The sequence below is a fragment of the Notolepis coatsorum genome (genome assembly GCF_963971535.1).
Source record: "Notolepis coatsorum genome assembly, chromosome: 19".
Classification (NCBI taxonomy): domain Eukaryota; kingdom Metazoa; phylum Chordata; class Actinopteri; order Aulopiformes; family Paralepididae; genus Notolepis; species Notolepis coatsorum.
In genome coordinates, this window is record NC_140183.1 from 56,300,787 (window position 1) to 56,327,321 (window position 26,535).

At 44.9% G+C, this 26,535-nt stretch overlaps 1 protein-coding gene across 2 annotated transcripts in view; it reads left to right on the forward strand.

Annotated features, from left to right (window-relative positions):
* The first annotated feature begins 394 nt into the window (after positions 1–394).
* Positions 395–26,535, forward strand: part of LOC311246321 (peroxidasin homolog) — a 66,841-nt gene continuing 40,700 nt past the window's right edge. For both annotated transcript variants that reach the window (XM_084336473.1, XM_084336472.1), the window contains exons 1-5: positions 395–520; positions 10,306–10,433; positions 13,510–13,732; positions 20,389–20,519; positions 26,066–26,210. In XM_084336473.1, the coding sequence (XP_084192599.1) occupies positions 466–520; positions 10,306–10,433; positions 13,510–13,732; positions 20,389–20,519; positions 26,066–26,210 (682 nt within the window). In that variant the 5' untranslated portion in view covers positions 395–465. The remainder of the gene's footprint in view (positions 521–10,305; positions 10,434–13,509; positions 13,733–20,388; positions 20,520–26,065; positions 26,211–26,535) is intronic.

Sequence of the window (26,535 nt, forward strand, 5' to 3'; positions counted from 1 at the left end):
TATAATCGGTTACTTTGTGTTGATGCTCAAGGCAGGTGCCGTGTACAGTTGGGTGCAATAGGCTATTTGATTACTACTGCGTACTATTGATTTGAGCAACCAGTGCATTAAAAAGTGCGTCAGTTCACTTTAGAGCGCACGGAGACAAGTGGTAAAGCATTTGTTTATTGGAGCAGCCAGCACTTCCTTCAATTATTCACATAAACAATAGCCTATATTAGGGCGGGGAAAAACCGTAGGCTACAAAATAAAATATAATTGGACAAACATATACGAGATGTATTTGGCTAGAATTTCACAGTAGAGGAAAATCTAAATAAATGCAACCCAGACCCAATAGTATCCAGACCAGACGCTCAAGTGAAAGCCACGCCCCAATCCTATAAGTAGGAATCACACTTTCGTTTCAAAGCAGAAAGTATACTGCACATTGTCTATCTTTGGTCTTGAATAGACTTTTCAGTCATGAAGGAAATCCTCGCAATTTTTGCGATTGCACTAATTACACACGGCAGTTATGGTAAATATACATAATATTGAATATTATCTTTTACCTGTTGCTGTATATATTCTCTTTTAGAAACTGTCTCGTAAACAGTACTGTATATTTGTATATCTTGTATGTCATAAATGTTATGATGAATTGAAAATGGGGGACCCTGATGTAAACAAGACGAAAGTCTTTCTCTGGTCTGCATCCCCTTAACAATTGTGTGTATTGAGCTGTACTGTATTGTACCAATTCTGCAATCTGTTAATAAACGTTTCAATCAATCAATCAATCAATCAATCAATCAATCAATCAATCAATCAATCAATATTGTCCCTCTCCCGAGGGGTCTTGTAATTCATATTTTTTGTATGTTTTAGTTTGGTTAATATGATAGGTTACATGGTTTTAAAGTATGGAATACATTTATGCTGAACATACAGTTAATTTGGTGTGTGTCCTTTTTCTTATCCTTTTGGGGACCAAATGTGCTCAAAAGGAAGGAGTTCACAAGGACACGGTTTTTCTTAGGGGTTAGTTAGGCATGGAGGCTAGTGGTTATAGTTAAGGTTACAGGGTAAGGAGTTAGGTGTGTGTCTGTCTCTTTGTCTCTGTCTGTCTGACCTCTTCCAGGGAAACATTTGATTGACAGTGACAGAGTGGAATTCCCCTGGCATTTGCACTGAGTGAAATTGAAAGAGGAAGCGTGGATGTGAAAAACAAAGTGCGTGTGTGTGTTTATGTTTTCCCCTGCAGTGACCAATAGAGGGCCCTGTCGTTATCGGCAGGCGGCAGCATCACTATAGTGGAACCTGTTGGTCTTGTCTTGTGGTATTGTGGGCTGGGCATGAACTATTTAACATGGCTTTTTTTTGTCCGTGCCCGAAACAAAGGACAGGAAGAGGGAAGGTTGTTTTGAAACAGTTGTTATTACCAAAGCAGGCTAGGACTGCCATTTCCTAGCCCCTTCCGTGACTGCGATGTGCAAGCCAGGGGCTTTTGAATCCGCAGTCACTCGCAGCTCCATAGTGCGCAGGCTTTTGGACCACCAACACTGCTTATAAGCTCGGGGTTGGTCCGAAATATATCAGATATGAATTTCAAAGGTACCCAGCGTACAATTAGGGGTTCACACTGTAATATTCATGCTTTGAATATATCTTTACTATATTATTCATGCTGTGAATATATCATTTACGACAGGCGCGCCAGGCGCACCTTGCTTATGTATACCTGACCAGGGGTCCTGACAGTCAGTTGGCTGCCAGCCGTGAATGGAGTTACACTCATGATGAATGACGCTTACCTTTGAATAAATATATAAACGCTATCTCCTCGTCCTGAAGATTATTCTCTATAAATCGAATACGACATGGTGTCAGAAGCAGGATGAACATGGATATCAACGGAGTCCCGTCGCCACGGATGAATTGGGATTCTCTGGACTTACCGGGAGAATGGAAGAAGTTCAGGCAGCATGCAGAGTTGATGTTTTCGGGCCCACTCAAGAAGAAAGGAGAGGACGAGAAATGTAGCTACCTGCTATTGTGGAGCGGAGAAAGAGGGAGAGACATTCACAACACATGGACTCTCAGTGAAGATGAAGCAAAGGTATTGAAGAGCTACTATGACAATTTCGAAGCATACGTACTTCCAAGGAGGAACACAATTTTCGCCAGGTACAAATTCCATGAGAAAACCCAGCAACCGAGCGAGTCATTCGAACAATTTGTCACTGCATTGAAACTACTGGTGAAAGACTGTGCATATGTGAACAATGATGAGATGGTTAGAGACCGCATAGTGTTTGGCATACACTCAGCAAAAGTAAGAGAGAAACTATTAAACATTGGATCAGACTTGTCGTTAGACAAAGCGGTAGATATAGCTAGAGCCCACGAGCTAGCACAATCACAGATAAAGAGCTTTACTGGCGCCACGAGCAGCGCGCAGGAGCAGCTCGTGCACGAGGTGCACAGACAGGAACAGAAGTATAGCGCTCAGAGATATCGCCCCAGAGCAGAGTGGACAGAGAGAGCGAACAGAGCGAGCGACACAGACACACGTAAGAACTGTGGATACTGTGGGGGTAGAGCTCACAAGGAAGGGGATAACTGTGTAGCTAGGGGAAAACAGTGCACGAAGTGTGGAAAATGGAACCACTTTGCCAAAGTCTGCAGGGCCGGTAGTTTTCAGAAAAAGTCAGTACACGAGATTAGCATGCGCTCTGAGTCAGGAGAAGAGTCAGACAAACTGTATGTAGACACCGTGACAGACAGACGGTTTGATGCAACAGAACAAGCGTTCGCAGACATACAAGTAGGAAAACAGGGCACAGAGCTTAAATTTAAGTTAGACACAGGTGCACAAGTAAATGTAATTCCTTTGAGAGAGTATCACAGTTTACAAGATAAACGCAAAATACAGCCTACTTCACGCAGACTGACAGGATATGGTGGAGAGAAGCTAGTGGTAAAGGGAACATGCACGTTAAAGTGTAAATACAAAGAGCGTGGCATGTTGTTAGACTTTTACATAGTAGACACTCAGGCACCCCCAGTTCTAGGTTTACAGGCATGCCTGAATATGGACCTCATTAAACTAGTGTTGTCAGTAAATGCACACACAGATAAACAGACCATCATGGAAGAATACCACGACGTGTTTAAAGGGATAGGACTATTCCCAGGAGAGTGTCACATCCATATAGACCCAGACGCCACGCCAGTAGTCTGCCCACTGAGGAGGACACCGATCGCCCTGCGTGGCCGACTAAAGAAGGAGCTACAGAGTATGGAAGACACACAGATCATCGCTAGAATCATCGAACCAACGGAGTGGGTCAGTGCACTGGTCATTGTTGAGAAACCACGCACAGGCAAGCTCAGACTATGTTTGGATCCTAAGGAGCTAAACAAGGCTATCAAGCGCCCGCACTACCCTCTGCCGACACTAGAGGACATCACACCCAGACTAACAGGCGCACGCTATTTCAGCGTACTGGATGCAAGGTCGGGATACTGGTCCATCAAGCTCTCCACAGAATCATCGAAGCTGACGACGTTCAACACACCGTTTGGACGGTACAGATTCCTACGATTACCATTTGGGCTCGCTTCTGCCCAAGACGAGTTCCAACGAAAAATCGTCGAGACATACGAGGGACTGAACGGAGTAGCAGCTATAGTAGACGACATCCTTGTATATGGCGCGACCAGAGAGGAACACGATAAGAACCTACATGCAATGATGGTGAGATCACGGGAGAGAGGCGTTCGGCTCAACGCAGACAAGTGCACCATCGGAGCCACCGAAGTGAGCTACTTCGGGCACATCCTTTCAGCTGACGGCATGAAGCCTGACCCAGGCAAGATAGCTGCCATCAAGGAGATGGAGGCGCCAAAGAGCCGTGCAGAACTGGAGACCGTGCTAGGTATGGTCAACTATCTGGCGAAGTTCGCCCCGAGCCTCTCCGAGATCAACGCACCCATGAGACAGCTGCTTAAACAATCGAATGAGTTCCTGTGGGACGCGCAGCACGACGCTGCATTCCAAAAGATGAAAGACATACTTACCAGTGAACCTGGGCCAGTCCTCATCTACTTTGACCCAGATAAGGAGCTCAGCTTACAAGTGGACGCATCAAAGTATGGTCTGGGTGCTGTGCTGATGCAGGAAGGAAGGCCCATTAGCTACGCATCCAGATCACTCACGGACAGCGAGGTCAACTACGCACAAATCGAAAAGGAGATGTACGCAGTCCTTTATGGATTCAAACGTTTCCACCAATATGCCTACGGTCGCCATGTTATGGTGCAATCTGACCACAAGCCCCTGGAGTCGATCATGAAGAAGCCGATCGCCGCAGCCCCACCGCGGTTACAGAGGATGATACTGCAACTACACAAGTACAACTTCACGATCGTGCACCGCCCTGGGAAAGACATCCCAGTAGCCGACACGCTGTCCAGGAAATCACTCACCTCTCACGACGACGGTCTCAGTGAAGGGATGGACCTTCAGGTACACATGGTGTACAACAGCTTACCTGTACACGACGACAGGCTACAGGAGATCAGAGAAACGACAGATAATGACACACAGCTAAAGCTGCTCAGCCAGGCTATCCTGGAGGGATGGCCTGAGGAAAGAAAACAATGCCCCCAGAACATCACCGAATACTGGAATCACAGAGATGAACTATCCAAGACGAATGGAATAATTTTCAAGGGGGAGAAAATAGTCATCCCTACCAGCCTCAGAGGAGATATGCTGATCAAGATCCATGCAGGCCACATGGGAATGGAAAAATGCAAACTGAGAGCACGAGACATCATGTTCTGGCCTGGAATGGGTAGACATATAGAGCAAGTCGTGGAGAAGTGCTCAATATGCCAAGAGCGCCGACCATCAAACACCAAGGAGCCCATGATGCCTCATCGTATCCCAGACCACCCCTGGCAGGTTGTAGGGACAGATCTCTTTAACTGGAACAACCAGGACTATGTTGTGACCGTCGACTACTACAGCAGATTCTTCGAACTAGACAGACTTCACAGCACCACATCGGCAGCTGTTATCCACAAGCTAAAGGCAGCCTGTGCCAGGCATGGCATCCCAGAGACCATAGTCTCAGACAACGGACCACAATACAAGTCTAAAGAGTTCGAGGCATTCGCCAAGTCGTGGGAGTTCACACACGTCACGTCAAGCCCACACTATCCGCAAAGCAACGGACTAGCGGAGAGAACCGTGAAGACGGCAAAATCACTCATGGACAAGGCTAAGGCAGACGGAAGAGACCCGTACCTAAGCCTCCTGGAATATCGTAACACCCCAGTCGACAATTTTAAATCGCCGGCACAGCTGTTGATGAGCCGCAGGCTACGCTCAACCCTCCCGAGCACCAACCAACAGCTGCGGCCAGGGGTAGTAAGCCAAAAAGATGGACATGACAAGCGAGTGCAGAGACAACAGCACCAGAAGAAATACTATGACAGGTCAGCTAGACCGTTGCCCCCACTACATTGTGGTGAATCTGTCAGGCTACAAGAACTTGGACGCTGGAGGCCAGCAGTAGTCATACAACCAGCCGACACTGCGCGGTCATACCACGTTCGCACCCAAGATGGACGCGAATACCGCCGCAACCGCAGGCACCTGAGGGACACAAAAGAGGAACACTTCCAGGACAGCGACGGTATGCCAAGTCCAGAGAGCGTCGATCAACCGCCGGAGACCAACGACCCTGAACTGCCAGAGGACTCAGAAGAGAACTCAGCTTCATACTACACCAGATCCGGCCGAGCAGTGAAGCCTCGGGACATTTTAGACCTATAAATGTACAGGGTGCAGGCGGATCGCTGCCCTATTATAACACCATATGCCCCATTAAAAAAAAAAAAAAAAAAAAGGGGTGGTGAAATGTAACAAATATTAATGTATGCTGAAATGATGACTTACTATATGTGTTGAATCTATGACCTACTTACCTTGCTTAATTGTCGATATATTCCCATTTTGTTAGCAAGCTACTTCTACAAATAAGAACTGCATATGGTAAGAGTGTTGAGACACGACCAAATAAGCCATGAATACATACCTTATTCACAGCTGAAGTATTCAAATATTAAAGCAGACTATCCAGAATAAGAGGGCACACAATACGAACTGTAATACCTTGATACATGAATCTTTATGTTTAACATATTAATCCTACCTGTTTACATTGCCTGGTCCTGACACAGGTAACGCACTTGTTATTGTTTACAAAGAAACTCTTACAGAGTATTGCACAACCCTTCTTAATTTCAATTTTGTTCATAGCTTATTAAGCTTTCTTTAAAAGAAGGAGGATGTAATATTCATGCTTTGAATATATCTTTACTATATTATTCATGCTGTGAATATATCATTTACGACAGGCGCGCCAGGCGCACCTTGCTTATGTATACCTGACCAGGGGTCCTGACAGTCAGTTGGCTGCCAGCCGTGAATGGAGTTACACTCATGATGAATGACGCTTACCTTTGAATAAATATATAAACGCTATCTCCTCGTCCTGAAGATTATTCTCTATAAATCGAATACGACACACACCAGGGGCGTATTTGACGCCGGGGACAGCGGAAAGTGTCCCCCCCACGTTTTACCGTCCAAAGAGCTGAGTCTGACTACCTGTTCTATTATTATGCAAAGAGCAGTAGATGGGGGTCGCATTCTTGCCCTGCAAGGGCCAAGTACCCACTCGCTAAAGTACTTGTCTTTGCATAATAATAGCTCGGGTCGTCAGCCTAGGTGTGTGTTAAAATACGTCAAACATATTGTTTACACTGTCTTTCTTCTATTATAACCCTCCCAAATCATATTCAGAAAGTATCACAGAGCTTCTATTGACCAAGGAATTAGTTATTATTTCACGGTTTATTCACATAACGTTATATTGTTTACACTGTCTTTCTTCTATTATAACCCTCCCAAATCATATTCAGAAAGTATCACAGAGACTTCTATTGACCAAGGAATTAGTTATTATTTCGCAGTTTATTCACATAACGTTATATTGTTTACACTGTCTTTCTTCTATTATAACCCTCCCAAATCAGAAAGGCACACACACAACATATTCCAGTTAACGGTATATTTTTTTAATGATTCGTTATGGCGTAATCAATACTTCCATGCGTATAAATTGCGTTCGCAACCTCCGTGTTTTGGGGGTAGTCATCAGAAACCTCGGATCCGGGATTCGCTCCCATCCGTCGGGCAAGAACTGTGGGTTTTCAGCCTCTCTCTCTGGAGCTTAACGGAGTTTCTGGAGGAGTTTCTGGAGGAGCTTGTCGCGGCTCATGCGCATGCGCACGCTCAACCAATCAGAGAGGGGCTTCGCTCAACCAATCAGAGAGGGGTGGTCTGCAGAAATAGAGTTCAACCAATCAGAGAGGGGTCTGCAGAAATGCGGCTACGGGCCCTAACCCCCCCCCCCCCATCGACGTCACTCGCCACGCCCCCAAATCTGTCCCCGGCACACATTGAGAGAGAGTTACGCCACTGGTTCACACACAGCCGCGCCGGGGTCTGAAAGCTCGGAGTTGCTAATAAACATTTTAAATCATTTTTATAAAACGAGTGGTACTCACAGAGCGAGCCGTGTATTTCCGTATTTGGCTGCCTGGTGCATAGATATCTATATATCTATGGCCTGGTGTGCCTGCGCTGTGCTCACAGCGCATGCGCATCATGCACCCAACGCCGGAAATAATGCTGTGTTGACTGAATGAATGAATGAATGAATGAATGAATGAATGAATGAATGAATGAATGAATGAAAACTTTATTTAACAGATTGCAGAATGGGTACAATACAGTACGGCTCAATACATACAATTGTTAAGGGGATGCAGACCTGAGAAAGACGTTTGTCTTGTTTCCATCAGGGTCCCCCATTTTCAATTCATATAGACATTTATGACATACACAACATACATGACATTTATGGCATAGGGACATATAGGTATTTAGTACTGATACATTTGTGACATAGGCGGTATTCAAATATACAGTACTGTTACCCCTAGATCCTGACAGAGTATATACATATGATGGGGAGGGGACTGTACATTAGGAGGGGGTGGGTGGGTGGGAGGGAAATATACATATGGCGGGGAGGGAATATATACATGCGGTGGGGAGGAGACTGTCTATTAGGAGGGGGTGGGGGGTTTGGGCATTTACGGTGGCCAGTTTCGAATTGCAGCCTCCCGTAGGTGCTCTTTAAGGGCGGTTTTGAATGTGGGCAGGGATTCACATTCCTTTACAGCTTTGGGTAGGGCGTTCCACATTGTTGTGGCATAATTGCGAAACGTGTTTAGTCCCTTGTTTGAGCCGAATCTGGGTTTAACATGATTTGTTGAGCTTCCTCTGGTGTAGTGGTTGTGGTATTCACTGACCTTTGGGAAGTATTTTGACATGTACATGGGCACCCCGGTCGTATAGTGTATCTTGTAGACCAGGCCCATTGCAAGTTGCTGTACTCTGTCGTCTACTCTAAGCCATCCTAGGTTGGCAAAGTGGGCAGGGGTGAGGTGGGTTCTGGGGTTCAGGTCAAGTAGTAGTCTGACCAGTTTGTTTTGTGATGTTTGTAATTTTGTTTTAAGCGCCTTTGAGGTGCTTTGGTACCATGAGGTGCACGCATAGTCATAGTACCCTTGAATGAGTGCTCCTGCCAGAGTCTTCAGGGTATTCTTGTTTACCAGAGAGGAGATCCGGTACAAGAATCTAGTTCGTTGGTTGACTTTTTTTATTACATTGGATGCCATTTTGTCACAGGAAAGATTTGCCTCTAGGATGGAACCCAGGTAGGTAATTTCGTCTTTCCTTGTGACAATATTGTCACCCACTGTAACTGAGAAGCCGTCGGTCTTGCTGAGTTTGTTATTTGAACCGAAGAGAATGGACTCTGTTTTGCCCATGTGTAATGATAGTTTGTTATCAGCGAGCCATATGCAGATTTTGCCTAGTTCCGAGCTGAGGGTTTTTTCAACCTGCAATTTGTTCTTGTCAGAGACCAGCAGGGCTGAGTCGTCCGCAAACAGGAACAAGTTGCAGTCACAGGCTGACGACATGTCATTTGCATAAATTAGGAAGAGTAGCGGTCCTAGTATGCTTCCTTGTGGAACACCACAGCTCACTGTGAGGGGGGGGGATAGAGTACCGTTTACCTCTACCATCTGTTCTCTCCCCTCCAGGTAGGATTGCATCCAGCTCACTGATAGGCTATCAAAACCAATTGCTTTTAGCTTGTCCATTAGAATGGAGTGATTGACAGTGTCGAAGGCCTTTTGTAGGTCCAGCATGACCATGCCGCAGTATTTGCCAGCGTCCACCTCTTGTTTGATGTGGTCGTTCAAATAGAGGAGGCATGTGTCAGTGGAGTGGGACGTTCTGAAGCCAGATTGGAATTCGTAGATTAGGTTTTTTTCCGCAAGGTACTTTTCGATCTGTTCGTAGACTATTTTCTCCATGACTTTCGAGATGGAGGTAAGAATAGAAACAGGGCGGTAGTTGCCTGGGTCTAATTTGCTGCCCTTTTTGTGTAGAGGGGTCACTCTCGCAATTTTGAAGTCCTTGGGGACGTGCCCCTGTCTTATAGAGAGGTTTATTATGTGTGTGATGACTGGGGTGATGGCGGCTGCTGCGTCTCTGAGGAATTTGGAGGGGATGTTGTCATGTTCATAAAAATGATTTAAAATGTTTATTAGGAACTCCGAGCTTTCAGACCCCGGCGCGGCTGTGTGTGAACCCCTAATTGTACACTGGGTACCTTTGAAATTCATATCTGATATATTTCGGACCCACCCCGAGCTTATAAGCAGTGCTTGGTGGTCCAAATTAGCCTGCGAGCTATGGAGCTGCGAGTGACTGCGGATTCAAAAGCCCCTGGCTTGCACATTGCAGTCACGGAAGGGGCTAGCCATTTCCAGTCACCAACACCAATTTAGTTCACAAAGATAATTGTTACATTTGTGACACTGTTTTGTCTCTCTCTCTCTTTTTCTTGTTTGCGTTTTTTTGTTGTTTCGATGTGAATATGCTTTTTGTGTTCTATGATTTGATGTTTTATTTTTCGTTTTTCTCTTTGACGGGAGAGGCATTGTTATCTTGTGGTGCAGTAAATGGATTGTTAAAACTCAAAGCGGCCTCTCTCTCTCTCTTCTCTCTCTCTCTCTCTCTCTCTCTCTCTCTCTCTCTCTCTCTCTCTCTCTCTCTCTCTCTCTCTCTCTCTCTCTCTCTCTCTCTCTCCCTCCCTACTATAGCCACTTTGCTTCTTCGGGGGCCTACTGAGCCAGTACTGCAGGGAGACAGTGTCACCTTGGAATGTCTGGTCTCAGACTCTGAGCTCAACATCACCCAAGTCCACTTTGAGCGCTTCTTCACCAGCAGGGTGAGCAGCATAACACACAGCAAGGGCGGAGAGAGAGAGTTCCCTTAAAGCTGCAGTAGGCAATTTCAGAGAAATTAGCAAGAGTGCGTTTACCTGCCTAGCAGAAATAGAGCAAGCTCTGCATCACTTTTCAAGCCACAAAGGTTTTCCACAGACTCCCAGTCCCAGAGGCACCAGCTACTTTAATATAAGCCATTTATGACTAATGATGACTATATGTGTAACGGTTGTGACAACGTCACCCCAAACTTCGATGCCCCGAGTGGGAGTCGAACCCCGGTCTCCCACACCGCAGGCAGCAACACAGACCGCTATACCAAGAGGTGAATCCACTTCTAAGTAATGGGTTTATGCGTCTCTTGAGGATGTGAGAGTGAGTTTAACCCATAGCACCGCTACTCACCCCAGCCCTTCTTGACTGCGCTTCACGATACCATCCGTTACACTCACCCTCTCAAACTCACTCCACTCCACCCAAGACATCCGGGTCGCGTCTATACTTTCCACAAGCAAGTTGTCCTTCCGCGTTGCTCTGATTGGCCACTGACCGCCCCTGCCTACGCTAGTTATGAGCGTAGCGTAGAAATAATAATGCGAGCGGAGAGCGGAGAGCGAGCCTCGCACACACGCACTTTGAAATTGGTATCACAGTAGTACGCCCTACTGTAGAACATGATATTAGCATGACATCTGATTTTATTAATGCCAATACTAAAGATTCGGGACAAACGCAATTGGCACAAGTGTAAATCATGGATTAGTCACTCAGTTTTAACATCTGCCGACTTAGCTCAACTCGTTCATCAGCTGGCTGTGGAGCCTATGGTCACAAGTTCAAATCACTCTTAGTTCAATTAAAAAAAAATTACGTTTAATTAATTGATCCACTCTGGTTGGATGGTGTGTATATATATGTATGTATTGTGCTGTATAATGACAACAATACATTTGAATCTAATCTCATTTTGAAATCGCTACCTGTTGAGTGGATCACCATGGTGCAATGCGCTCACCTCCGAAGCTGCCTGACGCGCCACTGTCGTGTCCATAGGCAGCGTAGCGATTTCAAAATGAGATTAGATTCAAATGTATTGTAGAATACATTTGTAGAATATAAACACAACACTTGCTGTGAGAACTGTCAAGACATGTGGCTACACAAGACATAATGCAAAACAATAATTTGATATGCTTTACGTTGGATCAAAGCACATTATTATTACAATTCAACTTGTTCTGAATCCAACCAAGAATTTGACATAACTCCTTGTAGTTTTTAATATACATACAGTAAATGTATAAACTTTGTTTATAAAAAAGTTGATGAACAAATACACTTTTTGTTGATCAATTAAGGCTATACAATGTTTTAATTATGTCTTGTGTAGCCACATATCCTGAGAGTTCTCACAGCACATTAGTCTTTCTACCTCTAACAGAAACAAGATTCTGTGGGGCTTTTGCGTTCAAAATAAAAAGTTGATATAAATATTCCATGCATAAAGAAAGTTAGGTTTCATTTTCTTGCTTTCATCTCTTGTTGACATCACAAATTAAAGCCTAGGTTCTCTGCTCTCAAGCTATGGAAGAGAGCGATGGAATTTACAAATATTGATTCCCTGCAACTGTCTAAGATCAAGGGAATAAATTCTGTGTTGGGGTAGATTCCCTTGAACACAGACATTTCAGTTCCACAAACAGCATAGTTCAACAGTATAATCAACAATAATCAAAACTGAGAGGAGAGAGCAGCAATGTGCTGCTATTGTTTTTTAATATTTACTACAAAAAAAATAAAAATGAAAAGATAAACGGGGCGCCCAAGTGGCGAACCACGTGGCTGACCCAGGTTCGATTCCCGGACCCGGCGTTCTTTGCCGAATGTCTTCCCCCCGCTCTGTCTCCCATTCGTCCTCTCTCTCTCTCTCTCTCTCTCTCTTTACCGGACTGCCCGGTAGTAAAAACCAATACAAAAGAAAATATCTACCAAAAACATAAAAATTATTAAAAAAATAAATAAACGCAGACAGCTAAAGAAGAACAGTAGAGTTATTAGTCTTATCAGAAGATTACCCAACTACAATACACTGCTACCATTATGCCCGGGGGTCCAATAAAAATAGAAGACACAGATGATAGCAAAACAGGGTTCCATGCCGGATGTAAACACCGGTGGAAATACACCAAAACAAAGATTGTAATCCGAGGAGAAAATGATCCCCTGCAGGTGGATTTAGGACGAAGACTTTTCTCATTTTCTTAGATTTTACGCTTGTGTTTAAATGCGGCACGGCATCCTATCGATTGTAAATACACTCTAGAATGCATTACTTATCGGCAACAGGGTTTAAAATGCCATGTGTATATATAGCTAAGGATGTGGATGTACAGACTGTATACAGCACACAGACACTCTAAGCTACCGTTTCCATTAGTGTTTGATCAAGGCACAAAGGGCTTTACTTATCCTGCTGGTGACATTTAGAGAAAGGCTAAAGCAGTGTGCAGAGTAGACCAAGTCATCCATGGAGAGTAATCGTGCTCTATGCTTGTGTGTTTACTCTGGTTATCATAAGACTTTACAGACTGTATCTGCTTTTTCTATTTGCAGATGAAATAAACGTCACTCTTGTCTACTGTCTCTCTCTCTCTCTCTCTCTCTCTCTCTCTCTCTCTCTCTCTCTCTCTCTCTCTCTCTCTCTCTCTCCCACACAGCACAGTGGTGGAAAGTAACAAATTATTTGAACTTTACTGTACTTTAGTATTTTCATTTGAGGAAGTTAACTACATTTCAAAGGATATATTGTACTTTTGATTCCATCTGTTACTAGTTACTTTGAAGGAAAATATTTTGTATAGAAGACAGGGAAGAAATGTATGAAGATGATGTACTTTCAAGTGTGAAGCCTGTCAACTTCAAGACGACGTAATCAGAGCCTAAGTACACTTAAGTACATTCAACTTCGAATACGTCTCTACTTTTACACTCTCTCTCTCTCTCTCTCTCTCTCTCTCTCTCTCTCTCTCTCTCTCTCTCTCTCTCTCTCCCTCTCTCTCTCGCCCTCTCTCTCTCCAGTACTTCGACAGGTGGTGCCGCCTGGAGCCAGACATGGGCGACTTCTACTGTCGCTATACCTCTACGACGTACGACGTGAGCGTCCAGCGTGAGGCGAAGCGCCTGACCCTGTCCATCAGCCACGTCACCGGCTACTCAGAGGGTCCCTACCGCTGTGTCTCTGACGCCGACAACGCCACGGCCGCCGACAACTACTCCGAGCCGCTAACCTTTAAAGTGCACTGTGAGTGTATGGGGGGGCTGACACACAGGCGGACTGATTTACTGTACTGTGTAGGAGGCATCTTGTCAAGGTGCCAAGAGGACAATGACTCAGGCACTTTGTAAATAAGAAAAAGTTCGACTTTGTCTATACCATTGGCGTTCTGCATTAACCTTGCATTTATACATTTAAAGTGACAATGTGTCTTTTTTATTTTATTCTTTATTAATCAATCAAGTGGAGCGTGTACAGAGGAAATTGAGACCAGTGGCACTTCAACACGACACTCACCTTCACTGCTCTAGCCTCAAATGGTCTGGTGAGACCAAGGTCTCAATTAGCTCTGTACACACTCCAGAACTTGATTGATTAATAATTTTTATATATATATATATATATATATATATATATATATATATATATATATATATATATATATATATAAGATAAGATATTGCTTTATTGATCCCCTTGGGGAAATTCAGGCACCATAGCAGCATGGGGCAGGGGGAGGGGAGGTACAGGTAGTAAAAACAAGCAGTGTAAACAATATAACAAATCAATATAATTAACTAACTAACTAACTGAAATATACAGTATTTATTCACATAAGGTGCAGTATGCATAAGGTAGTATTATTGTCCTTTTAGGTTCCAAGTAGTTGTAGTTGGATGTCTGGCAGCAGTCCCTGCCCACTGTTGTGGAGCCTGATGGCCGCTGGTATGAAGGACTGGCCGAGGCGGTTAGTCGAGTGTCGGGGGGGTATGAGTCTGTGACTGAACGTGCTTCTCATCTTGACTAGCTCGTCGTAGAGGGGGTGGGAGGGATTCTCCAGGATAGCAGCCAGCTTCCCTCTCATCATGGTCTACAAGATACACTATACGACTAAGGTACCCATGTACATGTCAAAATACTTCCCAAAGGTCAGTGAATACCACAACCACTACACCAGAGGAAGCTCAACAAATCATGTTAAACCCAGATTCGGCTCAAACAAGGGACTAAACACGTTTCGCAATTATGCCACATCAATGTGGAACGCCCTACCCAAAGCTGTAAAGGAATGTGATTCCCTACCCACATTCAAAACCGCTCTTAAAGAGCACCTACGGGAGGCTGCAATTCGAAACTGGCCACCGTAAATGCCCAAAACCCCCACCAGTCTTCTCCCCACCACATGTATATATTCCCTCCCCGCCGTATGTATATTTCTATCCCACCCACCCACCCCCTCCTAATGTACAGTCCCCTCCCCATCATATGTATATACTCTGTCAGGATCTAGGGGTAACAGTACTGTATATTTGAATACCGATTATGTCACAAATGTATCAGTACTAAATACCTATATGTCCCTATGCCATAAATGTCATGTATGTTGTGTATGTCATAAATGTCTATATGAATTGAAAATGGGGGACCCTGATGGAAACAAGACAAACGTCTTTCTCAGGTCTGCATCCCCTTAACAATTGTGTGTATTGAGCCGTACTGTATTGTACCCATTCTGCAATCTGTTAAATAAAGTTTTCATTCATTCATTCATTCATCCCCCTCTCTGCCATCACCTCTAGTCCGACCGCGTGTAGCTTAATCCCAGCGGAAGAGTGCAAGAGCGCTTCCGCATTTTGCCCTGATTGGTTGCGGTAACGCCCTCCAAATGCGCATTTTCTTTCCCCCCGCTCAGACGCCGAAATGGAATGCATGTAGTACATTGCAACACAACGCAGCATTTCCGCGTACATTGCAACGTAACACAACGCAGCTGTCAACTGTACTTTACATATTATCCAAACGAGGACCACATAATGTTATTTCCCTGTACATTGTAACGTTAACACAACGCAGCTGTCAACTGTACTTTACATATTATGGAATACATGTATATTATCGCGACGCTATGCACTCGCTGTCAACTGTACTTTACATATTATCCAAACGAGGACCACATAATGTTATTTCCCTGTACATTGTAACGTTAACACAACGCAGCTGTCAACTGTACTTTACATATTATGGAATACATGTATATTATCGCGACGCGATTCACTCGCAACGCCATAATGTTATTTGCCTGTACATTGTAAGTAACGTTAACACAACGCAGCTGTCAACTTTACTTTACATATTATGGAATACATGTATATTATCGCGACGCGATTCACTCGCAACGCCATAATGTTATTTCCCTGTACATTGTAACGATAACACAACGCAGCTGTCAACTTTACTTTGTAACATTGTTTTTTCGGTCATTCATAAAATTGATTGAATGAAATTGATTGAATGAAAATAACAGATTGCAGAATGGGTACAATACAGTACGGCTCAATACACACAATTGTTAAGGGGATGCAGACCCCTGGGCGAAGGAAAAGGAGATGCGCATTACCGTACTGGCGTATGGCGAAGAATGCGGAAGCGCTCTTCCGCTGGGATTAAGCTACACGCAGTCCGCGTAGCTCGACTCCCACCACTGAGCTAGCCTTCCTCACCAGCTTGTTCAGTTTGTTGGTGTCCCTCGAGTTGATGTAGCCCCCCCAGCATGCCACAGCATAGAAGAGGACGATATATTTTTTTTTATCCACTTTTTCTCCCATTTTTTCTATATTTTTCCCCCATCCCAATTTCGTAACATCCAATTCAACCCTCCCCAGTCACGAACGCTGTTTCTTGCCTCCCACAAGCCGGCTGCAATGTGGACTAAGTCATACATAGCACAAGTCCCCTCCGGTACTTGAGGTAACAGCAGTCGCATCTTTTCACCTGCGCAGCTCGATCTCTCAGTGTCGAGGAGTAACGCGTGGGAGGCTCACGCTGCCCCCGACACTTCCTGATTCTACTGCGCAGGCGCACCAACCGACTTGTAGGAGTCGCTTGTTCACAACGTTCGATCCCCACCCTTCAGTTTTCCCTCCCCGTAATACGGCCAATGTGTATTACTGCGGACGACCAGCTAAACTGAAAACAATGTGGAGAGCTGGATTCGAACACGCGAATCCTAGCGTCTCCACACTGGTGGCGAGTGCCTTGCCCACTACACCACCTAGCCGCCAGAAGAGGACGATATATATATATATATATATATATATATATATATATATATATATATATATATAAAATAGAAAAAGACACATTCACTTGAAATGTTTTAATGCAGAACGCCAATGGTAAAAAGAAAAAAAACATGCCAACATTATGGGAAATGACGATATATATATATATTAGTGCTGTCAATAGATTTAAAAAAAAATACTAATTAATCTCACAATTTTCTGTAATTAATCTAGATAAAAAAATCGCATTTTTCTACTTAAAGGGGACATGCATTGCTATTCCTAGCACTATTTGGGCAACTTTACACAATTCCTGTGACTCTATTGAACACATCTGTAAGCTTTTATTCAAAAAAATGCATTGTTTTATATTTCTAATCAAGTATTCAAAAGCCACATTTTTCTCACTTTGGATTTCAGGCTGTGTTGGCCTGGCTCCGCCCATAAACACTTTGAGTGACACAGTCATCCACACAGTCTGCGAATGGCACAGAGAGAGATAGAGAGAGACTGAGGGGGATACTAATTAATTTCGCTGCGGGGGGGGGGGGGGGGGGGGGGGCATAACCCCACGGGACAATGCATTGGTAACTTGTTTCAAATGACAATATATACCCCTGTGATTATTATTGTACGGATCGGAATACGGGCGTGCGCGTGGGAGCATGCGCAAAGATATTACAGTGATATGCTGGTGCTCGACTGCGAGGGAGAGAGAGAGAGAGACGGAGGCACGGAGCACTGTGTAAACAAACGCTGCGTCCGTGCCTGTGTAAACAAACGCTGCGTGTGTGAGAGAAGACAGGTCCCCTTCTCTCTCTATCTCTCTCTCCCTCGCAGAGTGCAGTCGAGCACTTTCTCGTTTGAGGAAGTGTTGGGTTACACTATCTGCCTCGCTCTGTTTGAGGAAGTGAAGATTTCCACTCGCTCTGCTATCGCTGTGTGGGCTGCCTAGGTAGATTGTGGGCGGGCATTGGCTCCAACCACAGAGCCAATCAGATCACAATCAGCTCCACCTGCGCCAAGTTACGTCAACTAGCGAGTCAAATCAGAATGAACGAATTAAATGGAGGAGGAAATTGTCTCAACTGAATGAGAGCAATCCGCCAATATGGTATTTAGAGACACAGACCCATTGATACTAACCCCTATTACTATAAAATAATGCTAGACACTGAAAAAAGCCATTTATAATGCATGTCCCCTTTAAGACCAAAGCTTGTAACAGATATTTACTTGAGTAAAATCATGGAATTAATGTAAAATCAACACAAAGAAAGTATATTTAGATTCAAAGACTATTTTAATAGCTTTCTTTGAATACAGTTTCTCTCCTGTGAAATACAAATGTTCAACAAAACCATCAACATTCAGTGTTTCCCCTGAAAAAAAATTCAGCAGCGGTGCTGTGCCTCTAGGGGGGTACGGGGGCATGCCCCCCCCCCCCCCCCCCCCCGGATATTTTTTTTCTTTTTACATTTTAAAGTTAAATGCATCAATCTGGTGCACTTTGAGAGCAAAATAAAGAGGCTAGATCTATGATGAACTTTGTGCTCAAAACACAAAATCGACTAGACTGCAGTGCTTTCTCCCTGCAGCCTTTTCCTCAGGTCAGTCTTTTACATTAAGCACCCCCCACAGCCCAAATGAAATGAAAAAAAAAGAAAAAATGCATATAGGGGAAACACTGACATTGACTCAGCTAGACTGCTTTCTTATATCCGCGGCGCTAACAGAAATAAAAACAACCCAGGCCTATGTTAAAGTGCAGATTGGCTTAGAGGACGATAATGTCTTGTATGAACTATCAGTAATATAAATCATATTAACAACAAAAATGTGTTCCATCTTCATGTCAGATGATTTTCAAAAAGGTGCATGAGTCAATGCAAAAAAAGGACAAGCAAATATACTGCTGAAAGTTCAGAACGTTGAACACTTTTCACTCCATAGATTAATCTAGATCAATTATTTTTAACGCTTTAAATAATTTAAATTAATCTCCAGAGTTAAAGCATTACTTTTGACAGCCCTAATATATATATATATATATATATATAATAGAAAAAGACACATTCACTTGAAATGTTTTAATGCAGAACGCCAATGGTAAAAAGAAAAAAGACACATTGTTGCTTTAAACTTTAAAGGAACACGGCAACATTATGGGAAATGCTCTTACAGATTTATCCAGAGTCAGACAAGAAGATAGATACCAATTTCCTCTCGGTGCGTTCACCTAGACGAGCTTAGCACCAATTAATGGAGGGGGTGTGGTCCGTATCCACTTCCATTAATTTGTGCTAAGCTAGGCTATCTTGCAGCCGGATAGATAGAACACACAGAGAGGAAATTGGTCTATGTTCACGTCTTTTGGTGTCTTGTAGGAAACTTACATCTAAAACCTTTAGATACTGTAGGTGTCTCCCCTCACATCTAAACGTTAGATTTTGAATATCCATGTCCCCTGGAAACCTTGTGCCAAGAAACACACTTTTTGGAGATACGTTTCTGCAGGACACTAATGATATACAGTGGATACATCCAGGGGGAAAACAAGATATATAGGTCAACATGCAAACAAAGTACAAAGTATACCGGAATCTCTCTCTGATAGCAAGGGAGTTGGCTGCATGTCTCTGCATAACGACAAGTCCTTACGACCAAGACAGAGGTGCGAAACCACCTGAAAGTGAATCTTAGAGGGAAAAAAAGTAGAAAGAAAACAAAATAACTAGGCTCTCTAAAATCTCTCTTCTGCAATTTTCACTACATTTCCACCCAGCAGGCAGTACAGGCAATCTGGCAGACATTGTGGACACAGTTTTCTTCACAGCGAGGGAAAGAAAAACACATTAATACTTAATGATAGGAGAGCTAACAATACAACGCAACACAAAAACAACCGCGGATACATAGATGGAGCAGACACGATGTTCTCGACAATATGTTGAAATTTTGTCATTTCAGGTATTTTTGTACTTAGGAAACTCCACAAAGACGGCGGTATACACTTCCCCTCTCGGAAACTTTAGTTTGAAGCTGCCAATATCTATAAGTCTTGTGAAATGGCGTCTGTGACGTAAAGGGGCCCCCGATTATCCCCATCCCCCCTTCTCGTGCGGCCATCAAATCGACCATAATGCTGTTTGATAGGCTCCTCTGCCTTGTGGAGGAATCAATAAGGGCCAATGATTAGAATGGACAACAGCAGTTAGAGAGAGAGTGAGAGAGAGAGAGCGGTAGATAGATAGAGTGAGAGAAAGAGAGAAGCCATGTGCTATAGATGGAAATGACCCGTCTACTGAGATGGAAGAGAAAATGGGGCATTATTCACAACACTGAGCTGCTAAACACTCAGAGAAGAGCCTATAATCATGATTATTGATTGCATGGTGGAGTTTGAGCCACTGGGGGGGGGGGGGGGGCTATTATGTTCTTCAGGCTAGATACTCAAATATACTTAACGATCCAAGTGTTTACCTGCCTGATATATCTCAGCTGAAGTATGTATCCTCACGCTCCGAAGCTAGCCTTGACGTACGTGCATTTCCGTTTGACTTTGTTGACGCCTGATCATGCGCCGTGTCTCGTCTGCCGCGATGACCCCTTCCCGTTTAGACATGCGAGACCTGGTGGTGTCCGTCCACGGGGCGTCGCTGCGGGGCCTGGGGGTGCGCAAAGGAGCCAACGTAGAGCTGGAGTGCTCCACATCCTCATCCCAGGAGCCAGAGTACTTCTGGCAGAAGGAGGTGAGAGATCTTTCACCCCCACACTCACTCACACACATACTGTGCTCTTTCTTTCTTTCTTTCTTTCTTTCTTTTTTTCTCTCTCTCTCTCTCTCTCTCTCTCTCTCTCTCTCTCTCTCTCTCTCTCTCTCTCTCTCTCTGTGCGCATACGTGTGTATGGTGGAGTGTGTTTTGAGCAAGGTGCGGAGAGTCTGCGGTGCAAGTGAGTTTCTAACTCTTCTATTTATATATTATGTTTCAAATTGTGAATTAGACTGTACTTTATTTGACTGGTTGTGTGTTGTTGGTGGGTTGGTGGCGTTGTGCGGAGTCAGTGTTCACTTGGTCAGCTGACATGGATTTCGCCAAGCTGACCAGGAAACATGGTTTCCTTGCTCAGTTGAAGACTGTAGTCTTGCTGTTGCAAAGGAGGTAGGAGCTCCAAGTGTTAAGTCTGCGCCGAGGATGAACGGTGGCGTCGTTATCTTTGTAGACGATGTGGTGAAAGCAAATAAATTCATCATCAACGGTCTAGTAATAAACTATACGTTCGTGTCGGTAACGCCTGCAAAGCGCCTGAATTGCAACATGTTGTTTCACACAGACAGCAGACGTTCATAATAATGAACAAACGCGAGGAGGAGCTAGATTTTAATTTTAAAGTGGTAGTAGACGGGTTTGATTATGTCATCTATGCAACAACGCAGAATACGAAATGTTTTGGCTGTGGTAAAGAGGGGCATCTGAGAAAGTCTTTCCCAGGAGAGGGGCCTAGTACTGGGAAAAATTCTGGGAAGGACACAGCAAAAAATTTATGGGGGTTGAATCGGGGGGGGGGATAAGGAGATGTTCATTGTGTCAGCCAGGAAAAATATGAAGTGTAAAGGAGATGGACGTTTTTCTGACAAAGAAATATACAGGTTGAGGAAAATTTTACAGAAGGTGCAGCGGGACCTCAGAAAGGAAGATGATGGAGTGGACTCAGTATAGTTTTGTTGTTTTGGTTACTTTGTTCAAATGGGTGGTTTACTTTGTTTTTAGAGTGGTCACTTTAAATTTGTATGGGGCAAGGGACATGAAGAAAAGAGCTATTTGCTCCCTGACCTCACTGACTTTCCTACCTCAGGTCCCAGTTTTAGGTATGTCTCTATCTATCATGTCAGTGAGGCGCTGTCGGGCATCGCCCAGGAAGCAGAATATGACTTTTTACAACATGACAGGACTGGTGAGCTGTCACTTAGGTTTGAACATTTCAAGGTGTCCCGCCACCAGGGCCAGGAGGCTGAAACATTCTTGACCATCAAGTATACTCATATACATATATGGAACTCTGTGAAGACTGGGCTTATGGAGGTTTTTCAGCTTCTGGAGGGCGGGTCGGGACACAAGGTCGAGGTCCAGTTCCTGTGGTACGGAACCACGTCCAGCAGAGACAGGAGCGGAGTGTATCTGTTCATGCCCGATGGGAAGGCCACGCCCTACTCCTCCAGTAAACCTCTCATCAGAGTCACCAGGGGGGATGTTTTCTCTGACATCACTTCCTGTTACCAGAACCTTTACCATGTTCAAGGGTTGGAAGGTATGACTGTGGAGCTCACTAACCTAGTAGACATCAGAGGAGAGTTCAACAAGGAGCTGGCCATGAGGATCAGCTCGGACATCAGTAGCAGAGACACGTTCTACACCGACCTCAATGGCTTCCAGATCCAGCCTCGCAGGACGATGGCCAAGCTGCCATTGCAGGCTAACTTCTACCCTATGACCAGCATGGGTTACATCCAGGACTCGAGCTCACGACTCAGTCTGCTCTCTGGGCAGTCCCTGGGGGCTGCCAGTCTCCGCACCGGGGAGCTGGAGGTGATATTGGATCGGCGTCTGAACCAGGGTGACAATGGAGGCCTCGGACAGGGAGTCACGGATAACAAACTGACTAATATCTCATTCAGACTGCTGGTGGAGAAAAGAGGAGAGAGGGAAGAGGAGGAGAAAGGCGGTCCAGTCAGCTACCCATCCCTGTTGAGCCATATTACCTCCTAGGCTTGGGCGGTATGGCGGTATTACGGTATACCAGGATATTTCGAGATCCCGCCGGTATGATTCTCAATACCGTGATGTCACAGACTGCTATTACACTGACTGACACGGAGTTGATTGTAGTGCACAGCACGCGCCAGCAGAGGGTTACGTGGCTATCGTTCCGGGAGCTAACGTTGTTACCTGGATGGTGCTAACTAACTGGCTACCGTTCCGGGAGCTAACGTTGATACCTGGCTGGTGCTAACTAACTGGCTACCGTTCCGGGAGCTAACGTTGTTACCTGGATGGTGCTAACTAACTGGCTACCGTTCCGGGAGCTAACGTTGTTACCTGGATGGTGCGGGCTAACTGGCTACCGTTCCGGGAGCTAACGTTGTTACCTGGATGGTGCGGGCTAACTGCCTACCGTTCCGGGAGCTAACGTTGTTACCTGGATGGTGCGGGCTAACTGGCTACCGTTCCGGGAGCTAACGTTGATACCTGCTAACTGGCTACCGTTCTGTGATTTGTCTACTTGTTAACACGGGTTGCTAAGGAATTTAGGTTCGAGGTTGAAGAAAGTGCACTTTTAGGTTGAAAGAACGGCCCTAATGTCAACGTGTTTCAATGTCAACGTGTTTCAATATAAGCGTTATGTATGGTGATAACGAGTATATTGACTGTAGCCTGCCACACACACAGGCCTGGTGTGTAGCACCACACAGGGAAAGGTGAATCTAGAGACGTTCTTCTCGGAACTGCAGTTCCACAGTGCCTCTCCGGTGTCTCTCTCAATGATGCACCCAGAACCTTGGAGGGCTTTCCACAGGGGAAAATTCACATGACAATATAGTTCAAATTCAGCATCGTTGTCCCCTATGTGAGCACCAACCATTTATACCAACCTCAGGAATATGGTGGTTTGGAGTTTGCAGTTAAAAAATTGCATGTTTTTTTTGTTTGTTTTTGTTGAGATGTAAAGTATTTATTTGAATGTATTGTTGCATCACTTGTAGTATTAGTATATAAATAAAGTTTTTTTATAAAATCAAAATATCTCTCTCTCTCCTTCACCCACCTCCTCCCACTCTCTCTCTCTCTCCCCTCTCCTTCACCCACCTCCTCCCACTCTCTCTCTCTCTCTCTCTCTCTCTCTCTCTCTCTCTCTCTCTCTCTCTCTCTCTCTCCCCTCTCCTTCACCCACCTCCTCCCACTCTCTCTCTCTCTCTCCCCTCTCCTTCATCCACCTCCTCCCACTCTCTCGCTCTCGCTCTCTCTCTCTTACTCTCTCTCTCTCCACTCTCCTTCACCCACCTCCTCTCTCTCTCTCCCTGTGCTTCTTAAGCCACTTGTTCTCCGCTTCATCTATCCTCTCTCTTGAGGAGGTGCTCTGTATTCCAGTAGACTAGTGGCCTGGGGCTCTGGTAGCCAGGGATAGCAGCTTGTCCACTTATAGAGGATTAATAGTGTAACGTGGTCCAGACGAGAGGCAGTCAACCTGAAAACAGAGCTGCGTGGATAGATTTCCAATGATCTGCTCACTGTTTGGTTAACCAACGTTGACTTGATTCAACTGCACTACTGTCACCAAAGCCAAGAACCACTCGGGCCAAGAAGTGAAATTGTCCCACCTCGCAACAACAGGCACGTACAATGACAACCTGACGAGCGGTGAGATATGTCGCACCCTAGTGGTAGGAGATGAGTATTACACCAGTGGGGCACCACCGCTTCCACCACCTCCTGGGGTGTGTGTATAATGAAGTTCTGTTGCAAGGAGAACTGTCTAGGGAAGGAGGACATAATTGGCAGCTCGCTCCTTTTGTTATTCACCTTGATAAGTCGGCTTTGGGTTAATATGCTTGTTAAAGGGTCACCGCTAATCCGGTTTTAAGCAGGCTTACACGTCTAAATCCAATTCGGTGGACATTTCACGCCACTAATACAGTTTGTCCTTGGACCGCACATCATCTGTGCAATTTTTTTTAATTTTTTTATCCACCTTATTTAAATTTTTTGCACAGCACTGCCTCTTTAATGTAGCAACGTCTTCATAAGCAGCATGACGGACATGTCTGTCGCTGTTTGGAAGCAACAGTGGCCTCGCTCACTGAGCAGTGAGGCACCACCTGTCCAAGTAGTTCCCTCATTTACATAAACCATAAGGTCTCTGGATATGAAATATGAAATATTCAAGAACATGAAGATGAGACTAAAAACGCCTGCATTTTTATATGCATGCGTGTGAGCACATACTTGTGTGTGTCTCTGTGTACAGGTGTGCACAGGTGTGCATGCACCATCGTTGTGAGCCACGGATTCGTGTGTGTGTTTCAGCGTGGGCACGTGCGCCTATGTAGGTGCGTGTCCGTGCAACTAAGCCCTCTGTGTGCATGCGTCGGGGAGGGATAAGTAGGCATAAAATGGCCATAGTATGGCCCGTTTTGACAGACAGCGCCGTGGGCACATTGGCCCTGGGTAATGACAGCAGGATAGAAGCAGGAATGCGCCAGCGTGTTGGGGGCCAGTGGATTTGCATACAAAATGCTGCTTTGGCCGAACCTGGCCTTTACGGGAAATCCTCTTAATTCAGCCCCATTCAAATTGAAATGGACTTTCTTGGCAGGAGCCACGGCTCCCGAGAGCCAAATCATTTGCATGGTGTAATGTCTTTTTTCCCTCCTTCCTTCTCGTCCATTTGTTTTCCAGTGCTTGTGTTTGGCCCATTATTTGTCTCCCCCCCCCGTCCCCCCGTCCCCATCTCCCACGTCAGGCTCTATCTCATAATAGTGTTGCTATTTTTGTGTCAACAATTCCTCCCGCTCCCTCGCCAGCTCATTATGAGTTGTGTTAGCGGCGTACTGCCGCTGTGCCATTCTTTGCGGATGATGGTGTTATCTAGGTTATTGACTTGTGTTGATGTGTGTTCATGCGGTGGGATTAGCGCTCAGGTAAATACACTTCGTGCAGGGCTTTGGAGAGCCCACCGCACACCGGAAACACACTGTTCAGACGGCAACAGATATCTCTCTCTCTCTCTCTCTCTCTCTTTGCCCCCCTCTCTCTTTGCCTCTCTCTCTCTCTCTCTCTCTCTCTCTCTCTCTCTCTCTCTCTCTCTCTCTCTCCCCCTCTCTCTCTTTGTCCCTCTCTATCTTTCTAGCTTAAAGGTCCATAAAACTTGTTTAGGAGTTTACTGATTGTCTCAACAAAGAGTTCAACTTATGAACCACCTGCCACTCTTTTTCTCTTATTTGTCTTTCTGTCACCTCTCTCTCTCTCTCTCTCTCTCTCTCTCTCTCTCTCTCTCTCTCTCTCTCTCTCTCTCTCTCTGTCTCTCCCGCCCTCTCTTTCTCTCTGTCTCCCCCCTATATCTTTGTCTGCCTGTCTCTCTAATTAAAATTCATTATTCATAATGTCTTTATTGGTATGAGCAGAGGTGAAACCATCATTGCCAAAGCAATACAAATTCAAGAATTATTATATAATTATATGATACAGAATTGTAATTATAATCATAGTAATATAAAAGAGTCTCTCTCTGTCTCTCTCAGGGTGCTGACTGGATCCTGCCCTCCCCCAAGCTGACACTGCAGAATGTGGGAGCGCTGGATGAAGGAAACTACACGTGCATGGCCCAGCACCCCGTCGTGACCTCCCTCAGCAGGAGACGCACCATCAGCATCACCGTGCTGCCTGGTAATGTCCTCCACGGCCCGGGCAACAGATTGTGGATTTTTGCAGGATTGTGCCTTTTTAATGTGTCACACTTACAGCACACAGGGAGTGATGGAAGAAGTACCTAAACCATTTACTTGAACCTGCACTATGAAAGAAAATGTTGCTTCTTTAGCAAGTTAAATCATGGAGTTGGGCTGAGCAAGAGGAAACCCTCCTAATAGCAATGCATGAAACACACAGAAATTGCCAGTACCAGCTCTTCTGGTCGGGTACGACCAGTGCCACGCAAAAGGCGACACAATTGAAAACGTTACCTTGCTTGAAGAAATGTTTTATCTTATCC